This window comes from Lithobates pipiens, unplaced genomic scaffold (genome assembly GCF_037356315.1).
Source record: "Lithobates pipiens isolate NorthernLeopardFrog02 unplaced genomic scaffold, aLitPip1_a1.2 Scaffold_16, whole genome shotgun sequence".
Taxonomy (NCBI): domain Eukaryota; kingdom Metazoa; phylum Chordata; class Amphibia; order Anura; family Ranidae; genus Lithobates; species Lithobates pipiens.
In genome coordinates, this window is record NW_027507748.1 from 430,103,086 (window position 1) to 430,126,886 (window position 23,801).

The 23,801-nt window shown below is 42.8% G+C and overlaps 1 protein-coding gene across 2 annotated transcripts in view; it reads left to right on the forward strand.

Annotated features, from left to right (window-relative positions):
• Positions 1–23,801, forward strand: part of PRRG1 (proline rich and Gla domain 1) — a 68,109-nt gene that overhangs the window by 23,339 nt on the left and 20,969 nt on the right. For both annotated transcript variants that reach the window (XM_077482578.1, XM_077482577.1), the window contains one exon: positions 11,679–11,839. In XM_077482578.1, the coding sequence (XP_077338704.1) occupies positions 11,679–11,839 (161 nt within the window). The remainder of the gene's footprint in view (positions 1–11,678; positions 11,840–23,801) is intronic.

Genomic DNA, 23,801 nt, shown 5'->3' on the forward strand with positions numbered 1-23,801 from the left:
AAAGTGTTGATTAATGAGAAGAATTGGTTTAGATTTTCTTCACCTTCAGTCCATATCATGAAGGTATCCTCAATATATCAACATATCTTAGGCCTTGTAGAAAACATGTTAAAACCTTTTAGTCATGAACACTGCGAGTTTCCTACAAGACACCACTGATTTTCTGAACAAGCTTAACAATATACAACAATTACCACCAAATACACTTCTAGTCACCATGGATGTAGAATCTCTGTACAGTAACATCCCTCATAAGGATGGGTTGACGGCATGTCACAGATTCTTATCATCCTCACCAAACCAGAAATACACTGCTGAGGATGTGACACAGCTCATCGAATTCATTCTTACACACAACTACTTCACTTTCAATAATGACATCTATCTCCAGTGTATGGGTAGCAAAATGGCACCCCAATATGCAAACTTATTTATGGCTGACCTGGAGGACAAATTTCTGAACAGCATACAACAAAAGCCATACAGATATTATCGCTATATTGATGATATCTTCATGATATGGACTGAAGGTGAAGAAAATCTAAACCAATTCTTCTCATTGATCAACACTTTTCACCCATCTATTAAACTAAAAATGGATTATTCAAACACACATGTCAACTTCCTAGACACTACAGTATACATCAGGGATTACAAGCTTCACACGTCGATATACAGAAAACCGACTGACCAATGCATCTATCTTCACAGTTCCAGTTTTCAACCGCAACACACTAAACGGGCCATCATACACAGCCAGGCCATCAGATACCACCGAATTTGTTCAGACCCAGAAGACAGAGATAAACATCTCAGAACACTGCCAGACTCCTTCCACAAGAAAGGTTACAAAGAGAAAACCATCAACAACAGCATAAACGCAGCCTTGAAAACCCAAAGAGAAAATCTCCTCCAATACACAGAGAAAAAAACAAATAACCGAGTACCTCTAGTCACCACATACAACCCAGCACTAGAAGGGATCAAAAAGATAATCCAAGATTTACAACCCATTATAACAGAGGATGACACTCTGAAAGGAATATTCCAACAACCCCCATTATTGGCTTTCAGACAACCACCCAACCTCAGACACAAACTAATCAGCAGGAAACTTCACTCTGATTATGAAGTCACAAATAATGGAAGCAAACCCTGCAATAAAAAGCGCTGCAAACTATGCAACCAGATCAATCTATCCAAAAGTGTCACACACGCAAACGGGACCTTCGATATCATGGGATCTTACAACTGTACCTCCAGCAATGTTGTGTACCTCATAGTTACATAGTTACATAGTTAGTCAGGTTGAAAAAAGACGCAAGTCCATCCAGTTCAACCTTAAAAACAAATAAATAAAAAATAATAGTACAATCCAAATACCCAATTTTCTGCCCACAATTGATCCAGAGGAAGGCGAAAAAAAACCTCAGCAGCGCATGCTCCAATTTGCTACAGCAGGGGAAAAAAATTCCTTCCTGATCCCCCAAGAGGCAATCAGATTTTCCCTGGATCAACTTTACCTATGTTAGTACCCAGTTATATTATGTACATTCAGGAAAGTATCCAGGCCTTTCTTAAAGCAATCTACTGAGCTGGCCAGAACCACCTCTGGCGGGAGTCTATTCCACATTTTCACAGCTCTAACTGTGAAGAAACCTTTCCGTACTTGAAGATGAAATCTCTTTTCCTCTAGACGTAAAGAGTGCCCCCTTGTCCTCTGGGTTGACCGTACAGAGAACAACTCAACACCAAGTTCACTATATGGACCCCTAATATATTTGAACATGTTGATCATATCCCCCCCTTATTCTCCTCTTCTCAAGAGTGAATAAATTCAGTTCCTCTAATCTTTCCTCATAGCTGAGTTCCTTCATGCCTCTTATCAGTTTGGTTGCCCTTCTCTGCACATTCTCCAGTTCCCCGATATCCTTTTTGAGAACAGGTGCCCAAAACTGAACTGCATATTCCAGGTGAGGTCTTACTAATGATTTGAACAGGGGCAGAATGATATCTCTCTCTCTGGAGTCCATACCACTCTTAATACAAGAAAGCACTTTGCTCGCTTTGGAAACAGCAGCTTGGCATTGCATGCTATTATTGAGCTTATTATCTACCAAAACCCCCAGATCCTTCTCCACTATGAATCCCCCCTAGTATGTATGATGCATGCATATTCTTAGCCCCCAAGTGGATAACTTTACATTTATCAACATTAAACCTCATCTGCCACATAGTCGCCCAATTAGACAGTGTATTGAGGTCGGCTTGTAAATTGGAGACATCCTGTAAGGATGTTATTCCACTGCATATCTTGGTGTCATCTGCAAAGACAGAAATGTTACTTTTGATCCCAGATCCAATATCATTTATAAAGATGTTAAAAAGTAAGGGTCCCAGCACTGAACCTTGGGGTACACCACAGATAACCTTAGACCATTCAGAGTAAGAATCATTAACCACTACTCTATGAATTCTGTCTTTTAGCCAATTTTCTATCCATTTACAAACTGATATTTCCAAACCTGTAGACTTTACCTTACACATGAGCCGTGTGTGGGGAACTGTATCGAACGCTTTTGCAAAATCCAAGTATACCACGTCCACCGCCACCCCTCTGTCCAAGGTTTTACTTACCTCCTCATAAAAAGAAATCAGATTTGTCTGACAACTTCTGTCTTTCATGAATCCATGCTGTCTGTTGCTTAAAGTGTTTTTGTTCAGCAAGAACTCGTCGATGTGGTCTTTTATTAAACGCTCCAGTATCCTCCCAGCTATAGAAGTTAAGCTAACAGGTCTATAGTTACTTGGTAAAGACTTTGATCCCTTTTTAAATATAGGCACCACGTTCATCCAATGCAAAAGGTGCAGCAAAGGATCTTATGTTGGTGAAACAGGACAGAAGTTGCAAACGAGGATGAATTTACACAGACATACCATCAAGGAACATAAAGAAGACAGTTTATGTACACTTGTGGGACATCCCTTCTCACAACCGGACCACACTATAGAAGTTCTCAATGTTTTAGTTCTTAAAGGGAATTTCAGAACTATCCAGGAAAGGAAAACCTTTGAACTAAGAATAATTCTTTTTGACACAAAAAATAATGGCCTGAATTTAGCTATAGGTTTCCTTACTCATTGTACTAAAGTTTTACAACCCCCTCTGTGACTAGCAACCCCCCCCTCCATTCCATAGCTCTCCCTCTGTCTTATCTCACTAACTCTTCTGTTATCTTTATTGCCATTGATTTGTATGTGTTTTTTTTTTTTTTTTTTCTCTTCTTTCCCTCAGAGGTGTGTTTGTGTTTTTTTTGTTTTGTTTTTACATTCTGCTTAAAAATTTGTAAATCAGTACTGCTTGGACCTTGAAATACCCCGAAAGCTTGTCCTTAAAAACTGTATGTCAGTGCAAATAAAAAAAAGTATCACGGACAGTACTCAATTTTCTCTGTCACAATTGCACTAATACGGCTACAATCACATTTTTATTTAGTAGAGAATACGTTTTTGGGAAAAGGGACACTTTCATGAATTAAAAAAAAATGAAACCGTAAAGTTAGCCCAATTTTTCTGTATAATGTAAAAGATGTTACACCGAGTAAATAGATACCAAACATGTCACGCTTTTATAATTGCACGCACTGGTGGAATGGCGACAAACTACGGTACCTAAAAATCTCCATAGGCGACGCTTTACATTTTTTGGAGATAGCGGCAAGGGGAGGAGGAGGGAGAGGAGAACTGAGCACGTCAGAATGACGCTCCCGTTATGGGCGACACCCGGGACGGAACACGACCCCTTTCGGTATTGGCTGTTTGTTTCATTCGGCCGAACGAAAAAGTTTTTGCCCGATTAATTTTCGGCATGCCTCTACTTGGAATAAAATAGTGCTGCTCAATTGTGTTCTTGTGATAAGAATAGTAGGGAAACAACTTTGTGCTCTCTCTACATCCAACCAATTTTGCAGTCTTTAGGAACTCATTGGAAACATCACCTTCATCCATGAAGGCTATTTACTGGATCAAATTGAGCTCTAATACATTGAGCAAATTTCCTTCCCGCAACCACAGACAGTGTTGATGGGGGAATCCTTCCTGCCAAGCCATTGTATTATCCCGCTGGGGGAAACCGCCCCTGCCAGAAGACCGTGATTGTTAGCGGATATACCTGCCGCTAGCAAGGATTGCATGTAAAATCCAGCAGACTGGTTGTATACAAGTTGATCAATTTGATCAACTTGGTACATTCAATCTGCCCATACATGGTTTGAACAGCATTTGTCAAAATCAGGTCAATAGCACTTAAAGTGGAAGTTCAGGCAAAATCTAACGCTAAACCTCTTCTCTGCCACATTCTAAACCTAATCTATCTAACCCTGTAAAGCAAAAATCGCTGTACTTACTTTTTCTGAAGCCACTCTGATCCAGCACCAGCTGTCAGCGGTGGCTTCAGTGTGCTGGAAATGCAGCCGACAACGCAAGCCCCGTAGTAAGTAAGTCTGTGGGTGATGTCTAGGGCTGGGGAAAAAAAAATCGATTTAAATCTTGAATCAGGTTGAGAGGTAAAATAGATTAAAAATTTCAGTAAATCTTTTTATTTTTTTATTTTCACCAGGAGTGGCACGTTGTCAGGACGCCGCGGACTAGGCCGAAGTCGCGGCCTCGCCTAAAAACTCCTGCCTGAAGCTCCTCATGACCGGCGCTGTGTCCCTCAAAAAAACAAAAAAAAAAATGTATTTGAATCGTGTGTGTGTGTGTGTGTGTGTGTGTGTGTGTGTGTGTGTGTGTGTGTGTGTGTGTGTGTTTTTTGGGAAAATCGTCTAGCTCTAGTGATTCACTTCCCAAGCATTTTCACAGCCGTTGTCCTCTCCTGCACACGGCATCCGCCGCTGGAAACCAGACCGGATCAGCTGCCGAATAGGTAAGTACAGCCTTGCTTTTTTTTTTTCCCTCCCCTTTACCCGTTTAGAATGTGGCAGAGAGCAGGTTTAGAGCTGATGAGTTTTTGCCTGAACATGCACTTTAAGCTGGCCACGCAGTACTTAGATCGAAATTCAGCAGGTTCATCAGGGGCTGGCCAAATTTAGATCCAGGGCAGGTCTTCTATTTTGTTTTTTGTCAAGCCGCAGCAGGGGTCTTCAAACTATGGCCCTCCAGTTGTTCAGAAACTACAATTCCCATCATGCCTAGTCATGTCTACGAATGTCAGTGTTTTACAATGCCTCATGGGATGCGTAGTTCCGCCACAGCTGGCGGGCTGTAATTTGAGGATCCTTGCACTAGTAAAACAAAAAAAACTGACTCCTGTATGGGCGGTTTTAATATAAGATTTTTCATTTTGACCCACTACTTTTCCCAGCTATATTTCAGTTCCCTCTGCTCTCCATATAGGCTGAATGCAGAGAAAAATGCACTGTTTTCACTGGGACAGAAATTGAAAATGTTATCTCTGTGTCCTTTCACATAGGTGAACAGATTTCACTTTTGACATGGATGTCGCTTTGACATTGGATCCATTCAGTGTTCCCCCCCCCTTCATTTTGAAACTGGACCTTTGCAGACCTGTTAAATCTGTGGATGGTGGGATATCAATAGACTTGTTTACATCAGGCTACCTCCAGTTTTTCACACTTAGGTCTGTTTTCACACGGCTTCAGCTAATGTAAGAGCAGTGTGAACAGGGAGCTTTTATAAAACATTCAGCAGGCTTTGAACAACTTTCCCTAAGTCTTTAAAGCGCCCTTCAGCTCCTGATCGGGAATGTTATGCACAGATCTTAATGGTTGTGCTGATTGTCACTTTAAACAAACGGCTAGCAGGATTTCAACAAGCTTCAAGTAGTGTTTTAAAATGGCAGTCAAAACTCCTATTCAGATCTGTGTTCAACATTTACAAACTGAAGCTGAATGTTTAAAAGGGGAAGCTCTGCAAATGCCTTGTAAAAGCATGCTCTTATACAAGCTGCATCCCGTGTGAAACGGCCTTAGATCCAGAAAAACTGAAAAGAACTTTAGTTCTTTTGTTTTCGGACTGTGCAGATTGGAGTTAAAGGGGTTGTAAAGCTAAACATTTTTTTCCCCCTAATGCATTCTACACATTACGGTGCAAAAAACATTTTACTTACCTGACCCCTCGAAAGTCCCGCGCTCACCTCCGACATCCTCTTCGCCGCTCAGCCTGGCCGTTGATTGGCTAGAGTGGATGGACTGAAAGGAGCGCAGCCATTGGCTTGCGCTGCTGTCAATCACATCCAATGACGCAGCGGGGCGGGGTCGAATAATACAGTGAGCGGCTATAGCCGGCCGGCTGTATTACGGGAGTGCGCCTGCAAGTGCTTCTCACCATGCGAGGGAGCTCGCATGAATGTGAGAAGTACTTGCGGGGGGGGGGGGAAGCCGAGAAGCCCCCCGGTGGACCCTAGAAGACCAGGTTCGGGGCCACTCTGTGCAAAACGAGCTGCACAGTGGAGTTAATTATAACATGTTTGTTGTTTTTTTATTAATTTTTTTCAATTCCCTTTACAACCCCTTTAAGTGAGTGTTAACAGCCGCATGTTAGTTTACATCTTCCTGTCCATAGGCTTACATTGCGCTTCCAGTCAGGTCCGCCTAAAAACCGACAGACCTGATCAGAAAGCCTGTGTAAAAGGACCATAAAGTAGGACTGGAAAGTGTTTTAAACTAGATGGGTTCTATTCCTTCCTCACTTTATTCAAAACAATGACACTTTGCGAGTATAGATGGAGGGGTTTTCCATAATACTAGAGCAAGGATCTTTGTTGCGGAACTACATGCCCCATGAGACATTTAAAAACTGACATTCATGGGCATGACTAGGCATGATGATGAGACCCCTGTACTAGAGAAATAAAAAAAAAAAAAATCCCCATAAAGGATAGAAAATACACATCTGGCTGCTAAGAACCACCATCTCTTTATTACCAAAATATGGTTAAGAGATAAATACTGGTATATTACGGTACGGGAATAATCCAGAACGGCTGTTTTGTAAAACTCTTTGTTCCATACAAAGAGCAGGTTTCTACAGATGGTGTCCTCATCCCTGTACTTTACCTCCTGCCAAGAAATGTCACAAAAAGAGTGTGCAGTACTGTTATTTTTAGCCGTGGAATTTCCTCTGGTGAGCTCAGTGTGCCGCTGGTGATGAAACTTCTTCTGCAGTAGACTGCACAATCTGACTGTAGCACTGAGAACGGAGGGCCATTGTCCATAGGAATTAGTATCAGCTTTGGGAACTGAACTTTTCATATGCCCGGTCTTCGCTCCTTTTGTGTGTGGTGTGTGTTTTTTTTTTTTTTTTTGCTTACGTGCTGGTCTGTCATGTTTTATTCAGAAAGGTCTTAAATAATTTAATAGAAACCAAGATTTTTACATTTTTTTTTTTTTTTTTTTTTTTTTTTTTTTACTTTCATGCTAGTATACCAATTGTTTTACAAATTGCTCTTTTAATGTTTTCAAAACTCCTGGTGGAATAATGGTCTATTTCAGAAGCATAGATGCTGGTATTGCTCTCTTGTCATTGTGAAATTCTAGTCTCCTTGCTGTCATCTTGATCACCTTGCATCAATACTTTTTTCCGTGACTAACCTGGAGCAAGTATGCATATGACTTCTGACTTTATGCTGACTAATTTTTACCTATTGCATCTGGGTTAGTGACTAAAAGTACTGAAGCTAGACCATGTGTATGAAAGCCAGACAAATGGCATTTACTCTCAGGATGTGGTTGACAGCTTTTGTCTCTCTCTCGTGATGTGTTTTCTTTAAACTCTAAGTGTTACTTGTACATTCCCTTCCTGATGGTACAACAATGCTATCTGTGTTTTTGCTGTGGGCACCAATTATTTGCTCTTCCCGCTTGGTCTGTTCAGTGTACCCTGGGTCTTCACCAAGGTGCTGTCCACTATCCACTGTGGATTACAACCACCTGTTGCGGAACAGTTGGCTTAGGTTCTGTCAGTGTTGAGTGGATGATGCAGACCCTGTGGAAATTGGGATAATTCCAGAAGCGCAGAAGTCAGTTCTATGCCAACACTTTACCTGGATCATTTGAGCTTAACCTTGGATACAGCCATGTCTAGGGTCTTTCTTCCCTCTGGCTAACTCCAGTCTTAGTGTTGTGCTCAGGCCCTATAGTCCAGAAGCTGCCCAACCAATCGTTTTTGCATGATTGTTTTTGGCTTGATTGTTGCAATTCTGGAAAACGTGGGACCAGCAGGTACAGTCTCCCATATCGCCTCATGTGCCTGTCCAGCAAGACCAGACTTAACCTGACATGGTGAATCTCCAGTCCAGTGATGGCATTGGGGAATCTTGCCTGATGGACTATGAAGTGCTCACAATCTGTCAACCTCTCAGGCTTGTGTGCAGACCTGGACACGCTCAGTGCAGGGGACTTGGTTGTCAGTGGAAGCTCAGCTCAGTATTGAGGAGCACAGGGCAGTTCAATTAGCTCTCCATTGCTGGACGTCTGAGCTGCGAGGTCACCCAGCCAGGATTCAGCTGGACAACACTACAGCCATGGCTCATGGTTTACATTAACCATCAGGGGTGCACCTGAAGTCGCACAGTGTTTCTAAATCAAGCCTGGGCAGAATTTCCATGTTCCTGCTCTGACCACATCCAGTTGTGGTGATTTGATATGTGAACTTCCTCAGTCATCAGCATCTGGACTATGAAGAATGGTCCCTCCACCTGGTGGTTTTTAGAGCTCTCTGTTGCAGGAGGGGGGCACCAGACGTGGACCTCCTGGCCTCCCAAGTTCACAATAAGAAACATAGATCCTAAGGCCTTCAGTCAATGCTTTTGGGGACTCCTTGGGAATGGTTCTATGCCATTCTGCTGAAGCTTCTCCCTTTCTTTGTCTTGTGGGATTGAGATGTAGGGCATTCTGGGATTTCTTATTTTGCACATTGGCTCAAGAGGCTGTGATGCTCATAGTCAGGCTGCTGGCAGACTCTCTCCAAGGGCCCTTCAAGATTATTCAGACTTTTTTGTTCCATCCTACTCTATTGCTGGCTTTAGCAGCTTGGCTGTTAAACCTACTTCTGGTGCAAAAATGCAAAGGGTTTTTTTTTTTTTTTTTTTTTTTTTTTTTTTTTTTTTAGGATGAATTCCCTTTCCTCCAATCAGGTCTTGAGATTTAAGTACCCTCAAAGGTCAAGCCTTAGTCATTCTTTCTCAAAGACTGATATATTAATTAAAATTAATTATATATTCATTAGTGTATTTTTTATTTTATTTTTTCCAAAAAATGCATTTTGAAAGACTGTTGCACAAATACAGTGACAAAGTATTGGGTCTCTGCTAAAAAAAAAAAAGTTTGCGGGCTCTGAGTAATTTTCTAGCAAAAAATACTGATTTTAAGTATGGAGTGTCAAAAAAAGCCGCCTTCCCTTCCTTCTTCGGGTTGGATCTCGATTCTTTAACTATTAATTGTGCAGCTCTACTACAACTCTATGATCTCCATTGGCTCTGGGATTTCAGCACACATCCTTTAAACCAGGGAATAACCCCTTGTTTTACCTCCACTTTTTTTTTTTTTTTATTTATTTATAAGGTTCCCTTTCTCAAGGTTTTTCCCCTCCACCTTAATCCAGGACACTGTTCTTCCTTCTCTTTGCCCTGTCCATAAATAACCTAGGGAAATTGCTCTTCAGTGTCTCCATGTGACTTGTGCTGTTCAAGTCTGTCTCTCAGTTACAGGTAGACAGTCGGACTTGCTACTTGTCATTTCTCAAGCTGGAGTTTTGTGGTCACGTGACTGCAAAGAAAAACTTAGAGGAAAAAACGGTATTATAGCTTATGCAGGGCAATGGGGAGGCAATATTTTATAGTAGATGTATTGTTTAGTCTTCCATTCTACTTTAAGTGCCATACTGTAGTGTTAAGGCCCAAAATTTGTTTAGTTTGAGTATGAAGATGGAGCGGAGACTTTATAAAGTCAGTGTGTTTTTATAAGTGCTCAACAGTGCCACCTTTCATTAGGGCTAAAGAGTGAATGGGAAATGGTTAACCATTAGGGACCCGCGCTATAGCCGAATGACAGCTACAGTGTGGGCCTGCATTGCCGGGATGACGTCTATTGACGTTGTCCCATGCACGAGTGGCCTGAAGGGAGCGCACGGCACGCTTTGTGATCAGCGAGTCTGAGACTCGTTAGATCACAGATCGGAGTGAGGGGTCGATCCCGATCCCTTACCACATGATCAGCTGTCAGCCACTGACAGCTGATCAGGTGATGTCAACACAGCTGGTAATCGGCGGCAGTGAGCGGGACATCAGTCCCCATCACTGCGATGTGCCCACAGTACCACCTATCAGTGCCTGGACAGTGCTGGTGCCCATCAGTGCCCATCGGTGTCACCTACCAGTGACATCTGTCAGTGGTATCTATCAGTGGCCTTCAGTACCAACTTATCAGTGCCGCCTTAACTGTGCCTATTAGGCTGCACTGGTGGGCACTATCCGTGCCGCCTCATCAGCGCTTATCAATGAAGCAGAAAAATTACCTGTGTTCAAAATTTTATAACAAACTATTAAACATGATTTTTATTTTTATTTTTTCCATCTTTTTTTGTTTAGCAAAAAATAAAAACCCCAGCTGTGATAAAATACCACCAAAAGAAAGCTCTATTTGTGGGGAAAAAAATTATAAAAATTTCATTTGGGTACACTGTTGTATGACCGCGCAATTGTCATTCAAAGTGAGCTAGCGCTGAAACCTGAAAATTGGTTTGGGCAGGAGGGGGGTTTAAGTGCCCAGTAAGCAAGTGGTTAATGGACTGAAATGTATAGTACAGTACAGCAGCAGTTCCCGTCCTATTTGGCACCACTTTCACGGCATCCAATTTTCTCGGTGGGGGGTTGGGAAGATATTCAGTCTGTCCTTGGCCCCACTTCATACTACAACCTTCTTTATAGTTCCCCTTTGTGTCACAACCCCTTTATATTAGTGCCCCTTTACAGTACTATAAATGGGCACTATAATGACTTACAGTGCCCCTAGCAATCACAGCCTCCTCCATCACGGTGCCCCTGCCCTACTGATAGGATGACATTGTTAGTGGAGCGGGAAACCCAGAAACGGACACAGGCTGAATGGCACAGCTGCACCGCAAGAGTTTAGTGGCGGTCTGATAGTCATGTCCAGACCATGGATTATGCTCCCCCCCCCCCCCCCCCCCCTCCTGTATGTCCTGCTCATCAACAGGCCACAGACTGGCACTGGCCAGGGGGTTGGGGACTCCTGAACTACTGTGTGGTAAAAAGGTAGCCCTAAAACAGTCAGCTTTAAGCTACTGTTTTCGGTACCCTTTTGCAGATTTCGTTTAACATATTTTGATTACTGGATACTACTTGTATCAGTCTGTGTACTTATGCCATCTTAAAAAAAAAAGTGTGCTTTCTTGGCTGCTGAGGGAATATTGCTGCATAGTTCATCATACGTTGGTTATTAGATTTTTATTGCATAATATTTTGGACTTTGTATAGTGACATGAATATGTGATGTTTAATTGTAGTCCTCATCATGATAATCTCTACAATAAAAGTGCAAAGTGCTCCTGGCCGTTCATGTTGAATTTATTTCTTTTATTTCCCCCTTCACAATGCTTGCTTCTGTTCATCCTTACACTACTTTGCTCTTTGTTTCCAGTTTTTCTATCTGAAGAGAGAGCCAATTCTATTCTAAAGCGCTTCCCCAGAGCTAATGGGTTCCTCGAAGAGATCAAGCAAGGCAACATTGAGCGGGAGTGCAAAGAAGAATTGTGCAGCTATGAAGAGGCGAGGGAAGCCTTTGAGAATGACGAGAAGACTGTAAGTATACTTCTGAGACTTGCAAGGCTCATAACCGGAGCAGTCAGGGAGCAGCTAACTAAAAACCATTTTGGAAACCATGTTTATTTCAAATGGCTCTGCCTTCATTTACGGTTGCTTGACAATAAGTATGCATCAGTGGGTTAAAACCCCTACCAGCCTTGTGTATCTCTTAGAGAGTGACAAAATCTGCTCCTACATGAGACTCGGTTCACAAAGGTTTTCAAGAAGTATAGGGATTTTTCTTTTCACTTAAAGTGGTTGTATACTCAGTTTTTTTACTTTTACCTACAGGAAAGCCTATAATAAGGCTTACCTGTAGGTAAAAAAAATATCTCCTAAACCTGTACGGTTTAGGAGATATTCCCCTCGGTATGCGCCGCTGACTGCAACGGCGCATGCGCACAAGGGGATTCTCGGCCTGAAAATCCGGCAGTGGCCGGCCGGAATGAAATGCGCGGGAGTGACTATATCGCGGCTCCGGCCACTCACAGCGCCGGAGCCACGATACCCAGAAGAAACGCAGAGGGAGCATGTCAGCTCCCTCGGCGTGGATCGGGCCAGATGTCGGGGCCTCGTTCTAAGGTAAGTATTTCATAATGAGCTAGTATGCGGTGCATACTAGCTCATTATGCCTTTTTGCTTTGCAGGTTTAAAAAAAAAAAAAAAATTGTGCGGGTTTACTACCGCTTTAAGTGAGTATAACTTTCAAATCGCATTGGGCTTGGCATATGCAAACACGTCTGAGCTCATCCTTACCGTGGAGTTGTGAACATGCCTGAGCTCATGCTTACTAGTACATTATGAGAGACTTGCCTACTGATGGAGCTATCCAGTGCTGGGCTGTTACTAGGGGTGCACCAAATGGAAAATTTTAGTGCCAAAGCCAAAAATGCTAGATGCAATTGTCCCAAAAACCGAAAATGACAGTTAGAGAGATATATATCTCTCTATCTCTCTATCTATCTCTCTATCTCTCTCGAGTCTGTAGCCTTTTTTATATTGGCATAATGAAGTCACCTGCCCACTGTAAAATATCTGTGGCACTAGGGATTCTGTGGATACCTTACCAGTTCCAGAAACCAGGTGCATCTCAAAAAAAATTTGAATATCGTCAAAAAGTTAACTTTATTTCAGTAATTCAATTCAAAAGTTGAAACTCGCATACAGTTGTGCTCATATATTTACAGCAGAATTTATGATTTCTTGCCCATTTTTCTGAGAATATGAATGATAACACAAAAAACGTTTCTTTCACTAATGGTTAGTGTTTGGCTGAAGCCATTTATTATCAATCAACTGTGTTTACTCTTTTTAAATCGTAATGACAACAGAAACTACCCAAATGACCCTGAATCAAAAATTAATGTACCCCAGTTCTTAATTCCGTGTATTGCCCCCTTTAAAATCAACGACCGCTTAAATTCTTTTGTGCCATTTGTGGGGTGAGGCTCTTTATCTTCTCAGATGGTAAAGCTGCCCATTCCTCTTGGCAAAAAGCCTCCAGTTGCTGTAAATTCTTGGGCTGTCTTACATGAACTACACATTTTTGAGACCTCCCCCCTCCCGACCTCCCTCAAAGATATTGAGGTCAGGAGACTGAGATGGCCACTCCAAAACCTTCACTTTATTCTGCTGTAGACAATGACAGGTCGATTGGCCTTGTGTTTTGGATCATTGTCATGTTGTTGAACTGTCCAAGTAAGTCTCATGCGCAGCTTCCTGACTGATGAATGCAAATGTTTCTCCAGTATTTTTTGATAACATACAGCATTCATCTTGCCATCAATTTTGACCAAATTTCCTGTGCCTTTTGTAGCTCGCACATCCCCCAAAACATCAGCGATCCACCTCCATGTTTCACAGTAGGAATGATGCACCTTTCATTATAGGCCTTGTTGACTCCTCTCCAAATGGTTTATGGTTGTGGCCAAAAAGTAAAATTTTGAGGCTTGTCTCTGTGCTGTTTAGTGTATTGTAAGCAGGATACTTTGTGGCATTTGCATAGTAATGGCTTTCTTCTGGCGACTTGGCCATGCAGCCCAGCTTTCTTCAAGTGCCTCCTTGTGCATCTTGAAACAGCCACACCACATGTTTTCAGAGAGTCCTGTATTTCACCTGAAGTTATTTGTAGGTTTTTCCTTGCATCTCAAACAATTTTCCTGGCAGTTGTGGCTGGAATTTTAGTTGGTCTACCTGACCGTGGTTTGGTTTCAACAGAACCCTTCATTTTCCACTTGTTGCTTAGAGTTTGAACACTGCTGATTGGCATTCTCAATTCCTTGGATATCTTTTTTTTTTTTTTTTTATATCCCTTTCCTGTTTTATACAGTTCAACTACCTTTTCCCGCAAATCCTTTGACAATTCTTTTGCTTTCCCCATGACTCAGAATCCAGAAACATCAGTGCAGCGCTGGATGAGAGATGCTAGGGTCTGTCAGGAGTCCAGAAACTCATTGACCCTTTATACACACACTAATTGCAAACAAGCAGATCACAGGTGAGGGTGGTTACCTTTTTTTAATAGCCATTCAAACCCTTTTGTGTCAACTTTTTTTGTGTGCATGTTACCAGGCCAAAATCACCAGGGTATTTAAACGATTGATCAGGTTTATTTGGGTAGTTTGTTGCCATTATGATCTAAAAAGTGTAAACAGTTGATTTATAATGGCTTCAGCCAAACGCTAACCATGAATGAATTTGTGTTATTCATATTCTCTGAAAAATGGCTAATAAATTACAAATTCTGCCAGGGTATGTAAACTTATGAGCACAATTGTATTCCATAGATTCACTACACACCTAGTGTGATATATTGCAAGCTTTTTTTTCATTTAATTTTTTTATAATTTATGGCTTGCAGCTAGTAAAAACCCAGGAATTCAGTATCTCGAAGAATTAGAATATTCTGAAAAAGGTCAATATTGTAGACTCGTGGTGTCGCACTCTAATCAGCTAATTAACTCAAAATGAACCAAAAATAAACTACTCTAAAATAAAATTGTGAATAATTGATGAAGAATGTCTATATGCATAAAAAACACTAAAGTCTATATAGTGATGTGATATCTGAAGGATCCCTCAATCGTGGATAATTTCACCTAGGAATTGCAACAGCTCAGAGAAAACGCCTCCACTTCATAAAATGGCGGCTTACCAGCTCCTAAGACCTCCTGTTACGGGAGGGCTAAGACACTTGTGGCTATATACCCAGCCAGGGCCTTTGATCATCCAGGGAGTTGCGCTATTAAGCCTCCACCAGCCAATGGACTCGATCACAGAGGGGTTCCAAGATAAGATGAAGCATCCGTAGTGTAAAATCTTAAGGTTTATTTAAGTAAAAAAGATATTGCACGTATATCACTAGAAGGTAAAACTCGCAGATAAAAAAAAAAAAAAAAAACGCCGGCTCAAAATGTAGCCGTGGTCCAGGACTGGCGCAAACGCGGTGATGTCAGCACATCGCTTCTCCCTGACGTCACTGCCTTTGCACCAGTCCTGCACCATGGGCTACATTTTGAGCTGGCTGGCTTGTTTTTTTATCTGCAAGTTTTTTGCTTTCTGGTAAGAGGCCATTTTAGGAGGTGGAGGTGTTCTCTCTGAGCTGTCAAGATTTCTTGGTGAAATTATCCACGATTAAGGGATCCTCCAGATATCCCATCACTTTATGGACTTTCTTTTTATGCATATAGATTTTCTTCATCAATTATTCAAAATTTTATTTTAGCACAGTTTATAGTTTTTTGATTCATTGTTTATGATGTGTATCTCACATGAAAATTGCAGCTTGCACAGTCACAAATTTTTTATTTTTTTTTAAATAGATTTTTATTGGTATATTTAGAAATTACAAGTTTAAGGTTATGTACATTCTGTTATCCCAAGTAAAGGAGCAGAATTAACAAAATATAGCAATACCGCTTTTCAGATCATGAAACAGCTGATGTAAGACAAACACATTAAGCCCAGTAATGTAATGATCAAAATGGTAAAACCTAAAACGGATAACATAGGTGGTTTGTGCTATTGAGTCACTGCTTATTTGGATGGAGGGAAGGGGTGTCTCCAGCCAGACACCCCCGTAGGGTGCAAGACTGTGTCCATGTGAAGGCATTTCCCACCCCCTTGCAGTTTAACCGTCAAAGTAAAATCTGCAATCGGAGTCATACAACAGGGATTTACAAGGAGTAAACGTTAACAGTTGTAGGGGTGTGGTAGAGAGCAAAAGGGATTACATCAGAGTTAGGGGTAGAACGTCTTAATCAGTTCATTGGAGTTAACCCAGTCAGTCCATTGTTGCCACTTTTGGTGTATACATGTTTTGCCAATTTGTCGGTGCCAAGGTCGTTTCGTGTATATAGTGGTCATGCGTAGTACTGATCACATTGTGAAGAGGGGGGGGGATCTGGATTTTTCCATTTCGTAGCTATACTGAGGCGAGCTGCCAAGAGTGTGAATTATGACAGTTATTGTTGGATTGGGGACTCGGTCTAGGTTCAAAGATAACAATGCCAATGATGGTTGTTCTTCCATCTTTATTTTTGTCACGTTAGAAATGAATTGGAACACCGAGTGCCAAAAGAGAGAGTTTGGGGCAAGTCCAGAATATATGGAGTATACAGTGCCTTGCGAAAGTATTCGGCCCCCTTGAACTTTTCAACCTTTTGCCACATTTCAGGCTTCAAACCTAAAGATATAAAATTTTAATTTTTTGTGAAGAATCGCCAACAAGTGGGACACAATTGTGAAGTGGAACGAAATCTATTGGATATTTTAAACTTTTTTAGCAAATAAAAATACTGAAAAGTGGTGTGTGCAAAAATTATTCGGCCCCTTTACTTTCAGTGCAGCAAACTCACTCCAGAAGTTCAGCGAGGATCTCTGAATGATCCAATGTTGTCCTAAATGACTGATGGTGATAAATAGAATCCACCTGTGTGTAATCAAGTCTCTTTTTTTGGATACAAAAAGATTTCCCAAGCTTTAAACATCCCAAGGAGTACTGTGCAAGCGATCGTTTTGAAATGGAAGGAGTATCGGACCACTGCAAATCTACCAAGACCTGGCCGTTCCTCTAAACTTTCAGCTCAGACAAGGAGAAGACTGATCAGAGATGCAGCCAAGAGGCCCATGATCACTCTGGATGAACTGCAGAGAACTACAGCTGAGGTGGGAGAGTCTGTCCATAGGACAACAATCAGTCGTACACTGCACAAATCTGGCCTTTATGGAAGAGTGGCAAGACGAAAGCCCTTTCTCAAAGATATCCATAAAAAGTCTTGTCTAAAGTTTGCCACAAGCCACCTAGGAGACACACTTTTTGCCCACAATGCAAAACGATATGTTTGGCGTAAAAGCAACACAGCTCATCACCCTCAACACATCATCCCCACTGTCAAACATGGTGGTGGCAGCATCATGGTTTGGGCCTGCTTTTCTTCAGCAGGGACAGGGAAGATGGTTAAAATTGAGGGGAAGATGGATGTAGCCAAATACAGGACCATTCTGGATGGAAACCTGTTGGAGTCTGCAAAAGACCTGAAACTGGGACGGAGATTTATCTTCCAACAAGACAATGATCCCAAACATACAGCAAAATCTACAAAGGAATGGTTCACAAATAAACGTATCCAGGTGTTAGAATGGCCAAGTCAAAGTCCAGACCTGAATCTGTGGAAAGAGCTGAAAACTGCTGTTCACAAACGCTCTCCATCCAACCTCACTGAGCTCGAGCTGTTTTGCAAGGAAGAATGGGCAAGAATTTCAGTCTCTCGATGTGCAAAACTGATAGAGACATACCCCAAGCGACTTGCAGCTGTAATCGCAGCAAAAGGTGGCTCTACAAAGTATTAACGCAAGGGGGCCGAATAATTTTGCACGCCCCACTTTTCATTTTTTTTAGTTAACAAAAGTTTCAAAAATCCAATACCTTTCGTTCCACTTCACAATTGTGTCCCACTTGTTGGTGATTCTTCACAAAAAATAAAAATGTTATATCTTTATGTTTGAAGCCTGAAATGTGGCAAAAGGTTGAAAAGTTCAAGGGGGCTGAATACTTTTGCAAGGCACTGTATCGCCTGTGTGACCACAAAACCTCCAGCAGGAGTTGTCTAATGTTTTGTTAAATTTGGACAGTCTGTCAGGGGTTAGGTACCAACGATATGTCATTTTGTACGCAAGTTCCCAGAGAGTGGAGCAACAGGTGGCTTTGTAGGTTGATCGGGCAGCTTTTTGCCATTGGGCTAGAGTGAAATTTTGTTTTAAGTCTTTTTCCCATCTGGAAATTGCAGTGGAGGTGGAGAATGTAGTTTTGGAGTGGAGCAAATTATAAAACATTGTTATGCTTTTCTGGTAGGTAGTAGGGGATAGGAAAGACCTCAGGAACGGAGCTGTCAGGGTTGATGATCATGAGGATCACATCGTCGGCAAAGAAGCTGATTTTATGTTCTAGGTCTGCTAGAGATATACCGGAGATATAGTTATTAGATCTTATGCTTTCTGCTAATGGTTCCATGACAAGGTTGGGGGGCCCCCAGATACTGGCCCCCCACCCTATGTGAATGAGTATGGGGTACAATGTACCCCTACCCATTCACCTGGTGAAAAAAAATGTAAATAAAACACAACACAAGGTTTTAAAATTGATTGCACAGCTCCGGGGTCTTCTTCCGGTCTTGTCCCCCCTCTTTGGATCTTCTTGCCGGTCTTCTTTCGGCGTAAGGCTTCCCCTTCAAGTCCATACCAGGTGACGAGGCTAGCGAGGTGACTTCCTTCGCTAGTCCCGTCTACCTGGAGCTGCGTTCAAAATAAACGGACTCTCCTTAGTGTGTGGGCAGGTCCGCTCGTTCGGAAAGTCCTGCGGACCTCCGCGGCAAAGTCCAGCGGTAAGTCCGCCGAATAGTCCGGTCGTGTGTACGCGGCATTAGAAGCACATCTCTAGGTATATCCGCTTCAAGATGGTGGGGTTTGGGTAGTCTAAGGATGCGATCAATGGTGAGTTCTATTGGAGACATTTCAGGAAGCATGCTAGAAAATATGGTGCTAGCAAAGTTGTGTAATTCATTAGGCTGAACAGATTTGGGTATACCGCGTATTTTTAGATTATTACGTCTGGAGCGATCTTCAGGATCTGCGAGTTTAACTTTGATCCAGAGGTTGTCATCTTTTTGTTCTGTATATGCATCTACCAGATCATTGACCGTTTCAGTGCAATTCTCCATTTTGTTTTCTATGAATTGCATCCTGTTGTCCATATGCTTCGTTTCCAATGAGAACCTGTTAATCAGCGCTGTCAGGTTAGTCATGAGAGAGGATTGTAAGGACAGGAGCATGTCTTTCGTTGTAGTATCAAGTACTGGCTGCCCTGAGGTTGGGAACTGCGCAATAGAGGATTGCAGTGAGGAGATTTTCATTGTGGAGGCCTGTACTCTGTCTGAGGCCTGGTCAATTGGATCCATCCACATCCTCGATTTGGCTGGGCTCTGTGAGGCCTGGGGTTCAGATAAAGAGGCAGGAGGGAGAGAGGATGAGAATTCATCATAAATTTCGCGTGGATGAGGTCCTGGGATGTCTGTGTAGTTTAGGGACTTCCGCGCTGTTCCTCCGGCGCCATCTTTGGCCTTTCCTTGTGTGCGGCGCGGCTGGAAGGAAAGTGTTTCCAGCCTTTTCGGTCCCTTGTCCTGGTTGCGTTTTTGGGACATCTCGGTGGCGGAGGTCAGGGGAGAGGGCTGACAGGCTTTGGGGTCTGGTTTCAGCCCCGCTGTGTTGCCCGTAGGTCGCTGTAGTTCGGTCTGTTCGGACCACAGCTTAAGCAGCCATTCTCATGTGAGCGCTGGCCACGCCCCCGGTCACATTAATTTTTGATATCGGTCACACATTGGTTTATATTTAATAGCGCTCTATTTTTTGATTTCCAATTAACTCAAAAGATCTGTGAGGCCCCGTTCACACCTGTGCGGCTTACACCGCATCCAATTCGCAGGAAGTATTAAAATACATTCATTTTAATTAATCTGGTTCACGTGTGCATTGCATTCGCACTGCGATTTGCCCAAAAAAGTGTGCGTTTTTTGGGCATTGCGGTGCAAATTACAAGCACATTAGCTTCTATGGGAATGCATCTGATTCGCAGATGTATTCCGTTCTGAACTCAAATTCTCTCCTTCTCGCTTCAACTCCCCCCCCCCCCCCCCCCCCCCCTCTCCCTGCTCACTGATCCGCAGCTAGAACAGAGAGAAACCGCTGAGTAGCTGTTTTTCCTCTTTGCAGAGAAAACAGAGCTGGAATTTGCACCGCACATGTGTGAACCCAGCCTAAAGGTTTCCTGAGCCTTTAAATGGTCTCTGTCTGGTTCAGTAGGTTACAGAATCCTGGGGAAGACTGCTTACTTGACAGTTGTCTAGAACATGGTTATTGACACCCTCCACAAGGAGGGTAAGCCACAAAAGGTCATTTCTAAAGAAGCTGGCTGTTCAGAGTGCTGTATCCAGGCATATTAAAGCGGGACTCCACCCTAAAGTGGAACCTCCGCTGATCGGATCCCTCCCCCCCCTCCGGTGTCACAATTTACACCTTTCAGGGGGGAGGGGGGTGAAGATACCTGTCAAAGACAGGTATTTTCACCCACTTCCGGGCATAGACTCCCGTGGGAGTCTACGCCATTTCCTGCCCTGCCGCGCTGTCTGCTGCGTCACACACGGGTCCCAGTGACAGCGCGGAGATTTCCTATTGCGCGGCTCGCGCATGCGCAGTAGGGAACCGGGAAGTGAAGCCGATTCGCTTCACTTGCTGATTCCCTCACCTAGAATGGTGACGGCAGCAGCCGAGAGCCGAGCGATCGATCGGCCTCGGCTGCCGGCATCGCTGGAACCCGGGACATGTGAGTGTCCATTTATTAAAAGTCAGCAGCTGTAGTATTTATAGCTGCTGGCTTTTAATATTTTTTTTTTTTGGTGGAATCCCTCTTTAATGGAAAGTTGAGTGGAAGGAAAAAGTGTGGTGGAAAAAGGTGTGCAATCAACGGGGATAACCGCAGCCTTGAGAGGATTGTGAAGCAAATGCCATTCAACAATTTTGGAGAGAATGACAAGAAATGGACTATGACTGGTGTCAGTGCTTCAAGAGCCACCACACACAGACTTATGCAGGACATGGGCTACAAATGTCGCATTCCTTGTGTCAAGTCACTCCTGAACCAGAGACCATGTCAGAAGTGTCTACCTGGGCTAAGGAGAGAAAAAAAACTTGACTGTTGCTCAGTGGTCAAGTCCTCTTTTGGGGTAAACTTTTGCATTTAATTTGGAAAGCGAGGTCCCAGAGTCTGCAGGAAGAGTGGAGAGGCACAGAATCCAAGTTGCATGAGGTCCAATGTAAAGTGTTTTCACAGTCAGTGATGTTTTGAGGAACGATGTCATCTGCTTGCGTTTGTCCACAGTGTATCAAGCCCAAAGTTAGGGCAACCCTCTACCCGGAAATTCCAGAGCACCTTATGCTTCTCTCTGCTGACCAGCTTTATGAAGATGTTGATTATATTTTCAAACAGGACTTGCCACCTGCCCACACTGCCAAAAGTTCTAATACCTGCTTTAATGATCATGGTATCACTGTGCTTGATTGGCCAGCAAACTCGTCTGACCTAAACCCCAATAGAGAACATGTGGAGTATTGTCATAAGGAAGATGAGACACCAGACCAATGAAAGATGAGCTGAAAGCTGATATCAAAGCAACCTGGGCTTCCATAACACCTCAGCAGTGTCGTAGGCTTTTTGCTCCATGCACATTGATGCGGTAATTAATGCAAAAGGAGCATACTATACTGTACATGGACATACTTTTTCACTAAGCCAAAATTTCTGTATTACTTTTCTTTTTTTTTTGTAATTGGTCTTATGTAGTCTAATTTTCTGAGATACTGATTTTGGGGTTTTTACTATCTGTAAGCCTTAATCATTAAAATAAAAATGCTACAAATGTATCACTGTGTGTAATGAATCTATATGAGTTTCACTTTTTGAATTGCATTACTGAAATGAACTGTTTGATGATCTATTTTTTTATTTTTATTTTTTTTATTTTTTAACCTGTAGGTAGCATATTCTTCATTATGCAGCCAACCGTGCATTGCTGAAATATTAGGTTTGATTGAATTTGGCTTTTGAAGGGTCATTCATTTCTAAACTGACCAGCAAATTAAATTGTCCACCAATTCAGGGGCATTCATTGTGATACCCAACTCTGTTCTATTAAAAGGCCTCAGCCTCTGATTAGTCATGTTTATTAGCAGCAGGAAGAGTAGAGAGTGAGAACCTATGGCGGAGTGGGTGGTGTTGACAGGGAGGGACCCCTCCTAGATTTCCTCAGACGTTCAAGAAGACAGCCTTGTATAGTGTTCAGCTATAATTCAAATATTGCATTTTAATAAGCTAAATTTGAATTACAGGAGCCGATTTCACACTAATGTGCATCATAAGTTGGCCTTTCGGTATTCAATGGATTCCCAGGCCCATAAAGGATATCCTTGTTTTATGTGGTAGATAAATAAAATCTTAATCAGCTAAATGTTGATTGGACAGCTATCTGTGGTGTACCTCCTTAGAGAAGTATTGTGTGCAAAAGATCAATTCCAGTCCCCCCCCCCCCCCCCCTTGTGTTTTTTTTTTTTTGTTTGTTTTTGTTTTTTTTGATAATCTTTTGTATAGTTGCGTTATTTCAGATGTCTTATGGCTGGCCATGTGATGCACAGTGTGCTCTCTCCTTCCTATCTGGTTGTTCAGCGATGGGTGGCCCTCAGCGAGGAAGGAAGCTTTGCTGATGTAAAAATATAACTTTCTTTTTCATACATCAAGGGACACAGTCAGGCTAATATTCATTACCTGCTGAGGTTATACGCCATCATTGTGAATGGACACTGGTAGACCAAAGGTCTTCTGACAGGAAGTGATCCCCTATATAACCCCTCCCCTACAGGAAGTACTTTCATTTTTTACCAGTGTCTGCAAGGTGGATGGCACAGTTTGTTTAAGCTCCAGGTCTCTAGTCCCACAAACGGTTCCAAAAATGAATCAAGGGATTTACCGATTGGATCCATTTGACACAGGCTTTTATGCTTGGATAAATGGTACCCGAGCCTCGCAAAGAAGACTCGAGATCCTGCAAGGTGTTGCCTGCAACGAGGCCTCTGGGCGCTGGACCCCGCAGAGTGGAAATCCTGGACACTACAGCGTTAAGGCATTTCCTGCAGGGTGCTGTACAGGTCCACGGGAATGTACCCTAAACATGAAAGGGTACCCAGTCCTTGAAGGTCCAAGTGACAGGAACCCACCGTGAAGGGTGAAGATTGGGCCCTTCGCTTCTAAGTGGCCCTGCACCTGGATGGGCAAGTGAAACCCCTTTTTATGGTGGGGTGTCTCAGTGATTGTAACAATCAGTCAAGCTAGCTAAAGGCTGGACACGTGTGTGCGGTGACCATACAGGGGTGTTCTGGGCTAAATGTGGGTGTTTGAAAAGTGTCCTTTTTTTTTTTTTTTTTTTTTTTTTTTTGAGTGTCTGGCTGTTTTTTACCAGTATTACGGCACACGTCGGTGCGCCATTTCGGTTCGCCATGTCGCACATGCGTTTGCAAGAGTGCCGCTGGTCTCAGCAGTTTGGCGGCCATGGCGAATGTGGCTTCATCGCACATGCGCCATAGCCTTTATCTGGGGGCACAAAATTCTGCGTTGTACACAAATAAAGTCACACCCGCTCGCCAGGACCGCGCACATGTGTACGCATAGAACGTTCTGGTGCACACCCAGCTTATTTAAGCTGTGCAGGCCAAGCATGTGGAGCTTCCATAAGGCAGCTGTGGGACACAGAGTGGGCTCTGAACAGACACTTGCAGTGGTTAATTTTTCCTTACCCGGGTCACATGAGTCACCAGGTGTTGCTTGGCAGGCAAAAGGTGCTTGGCAGAAATGTTGTAT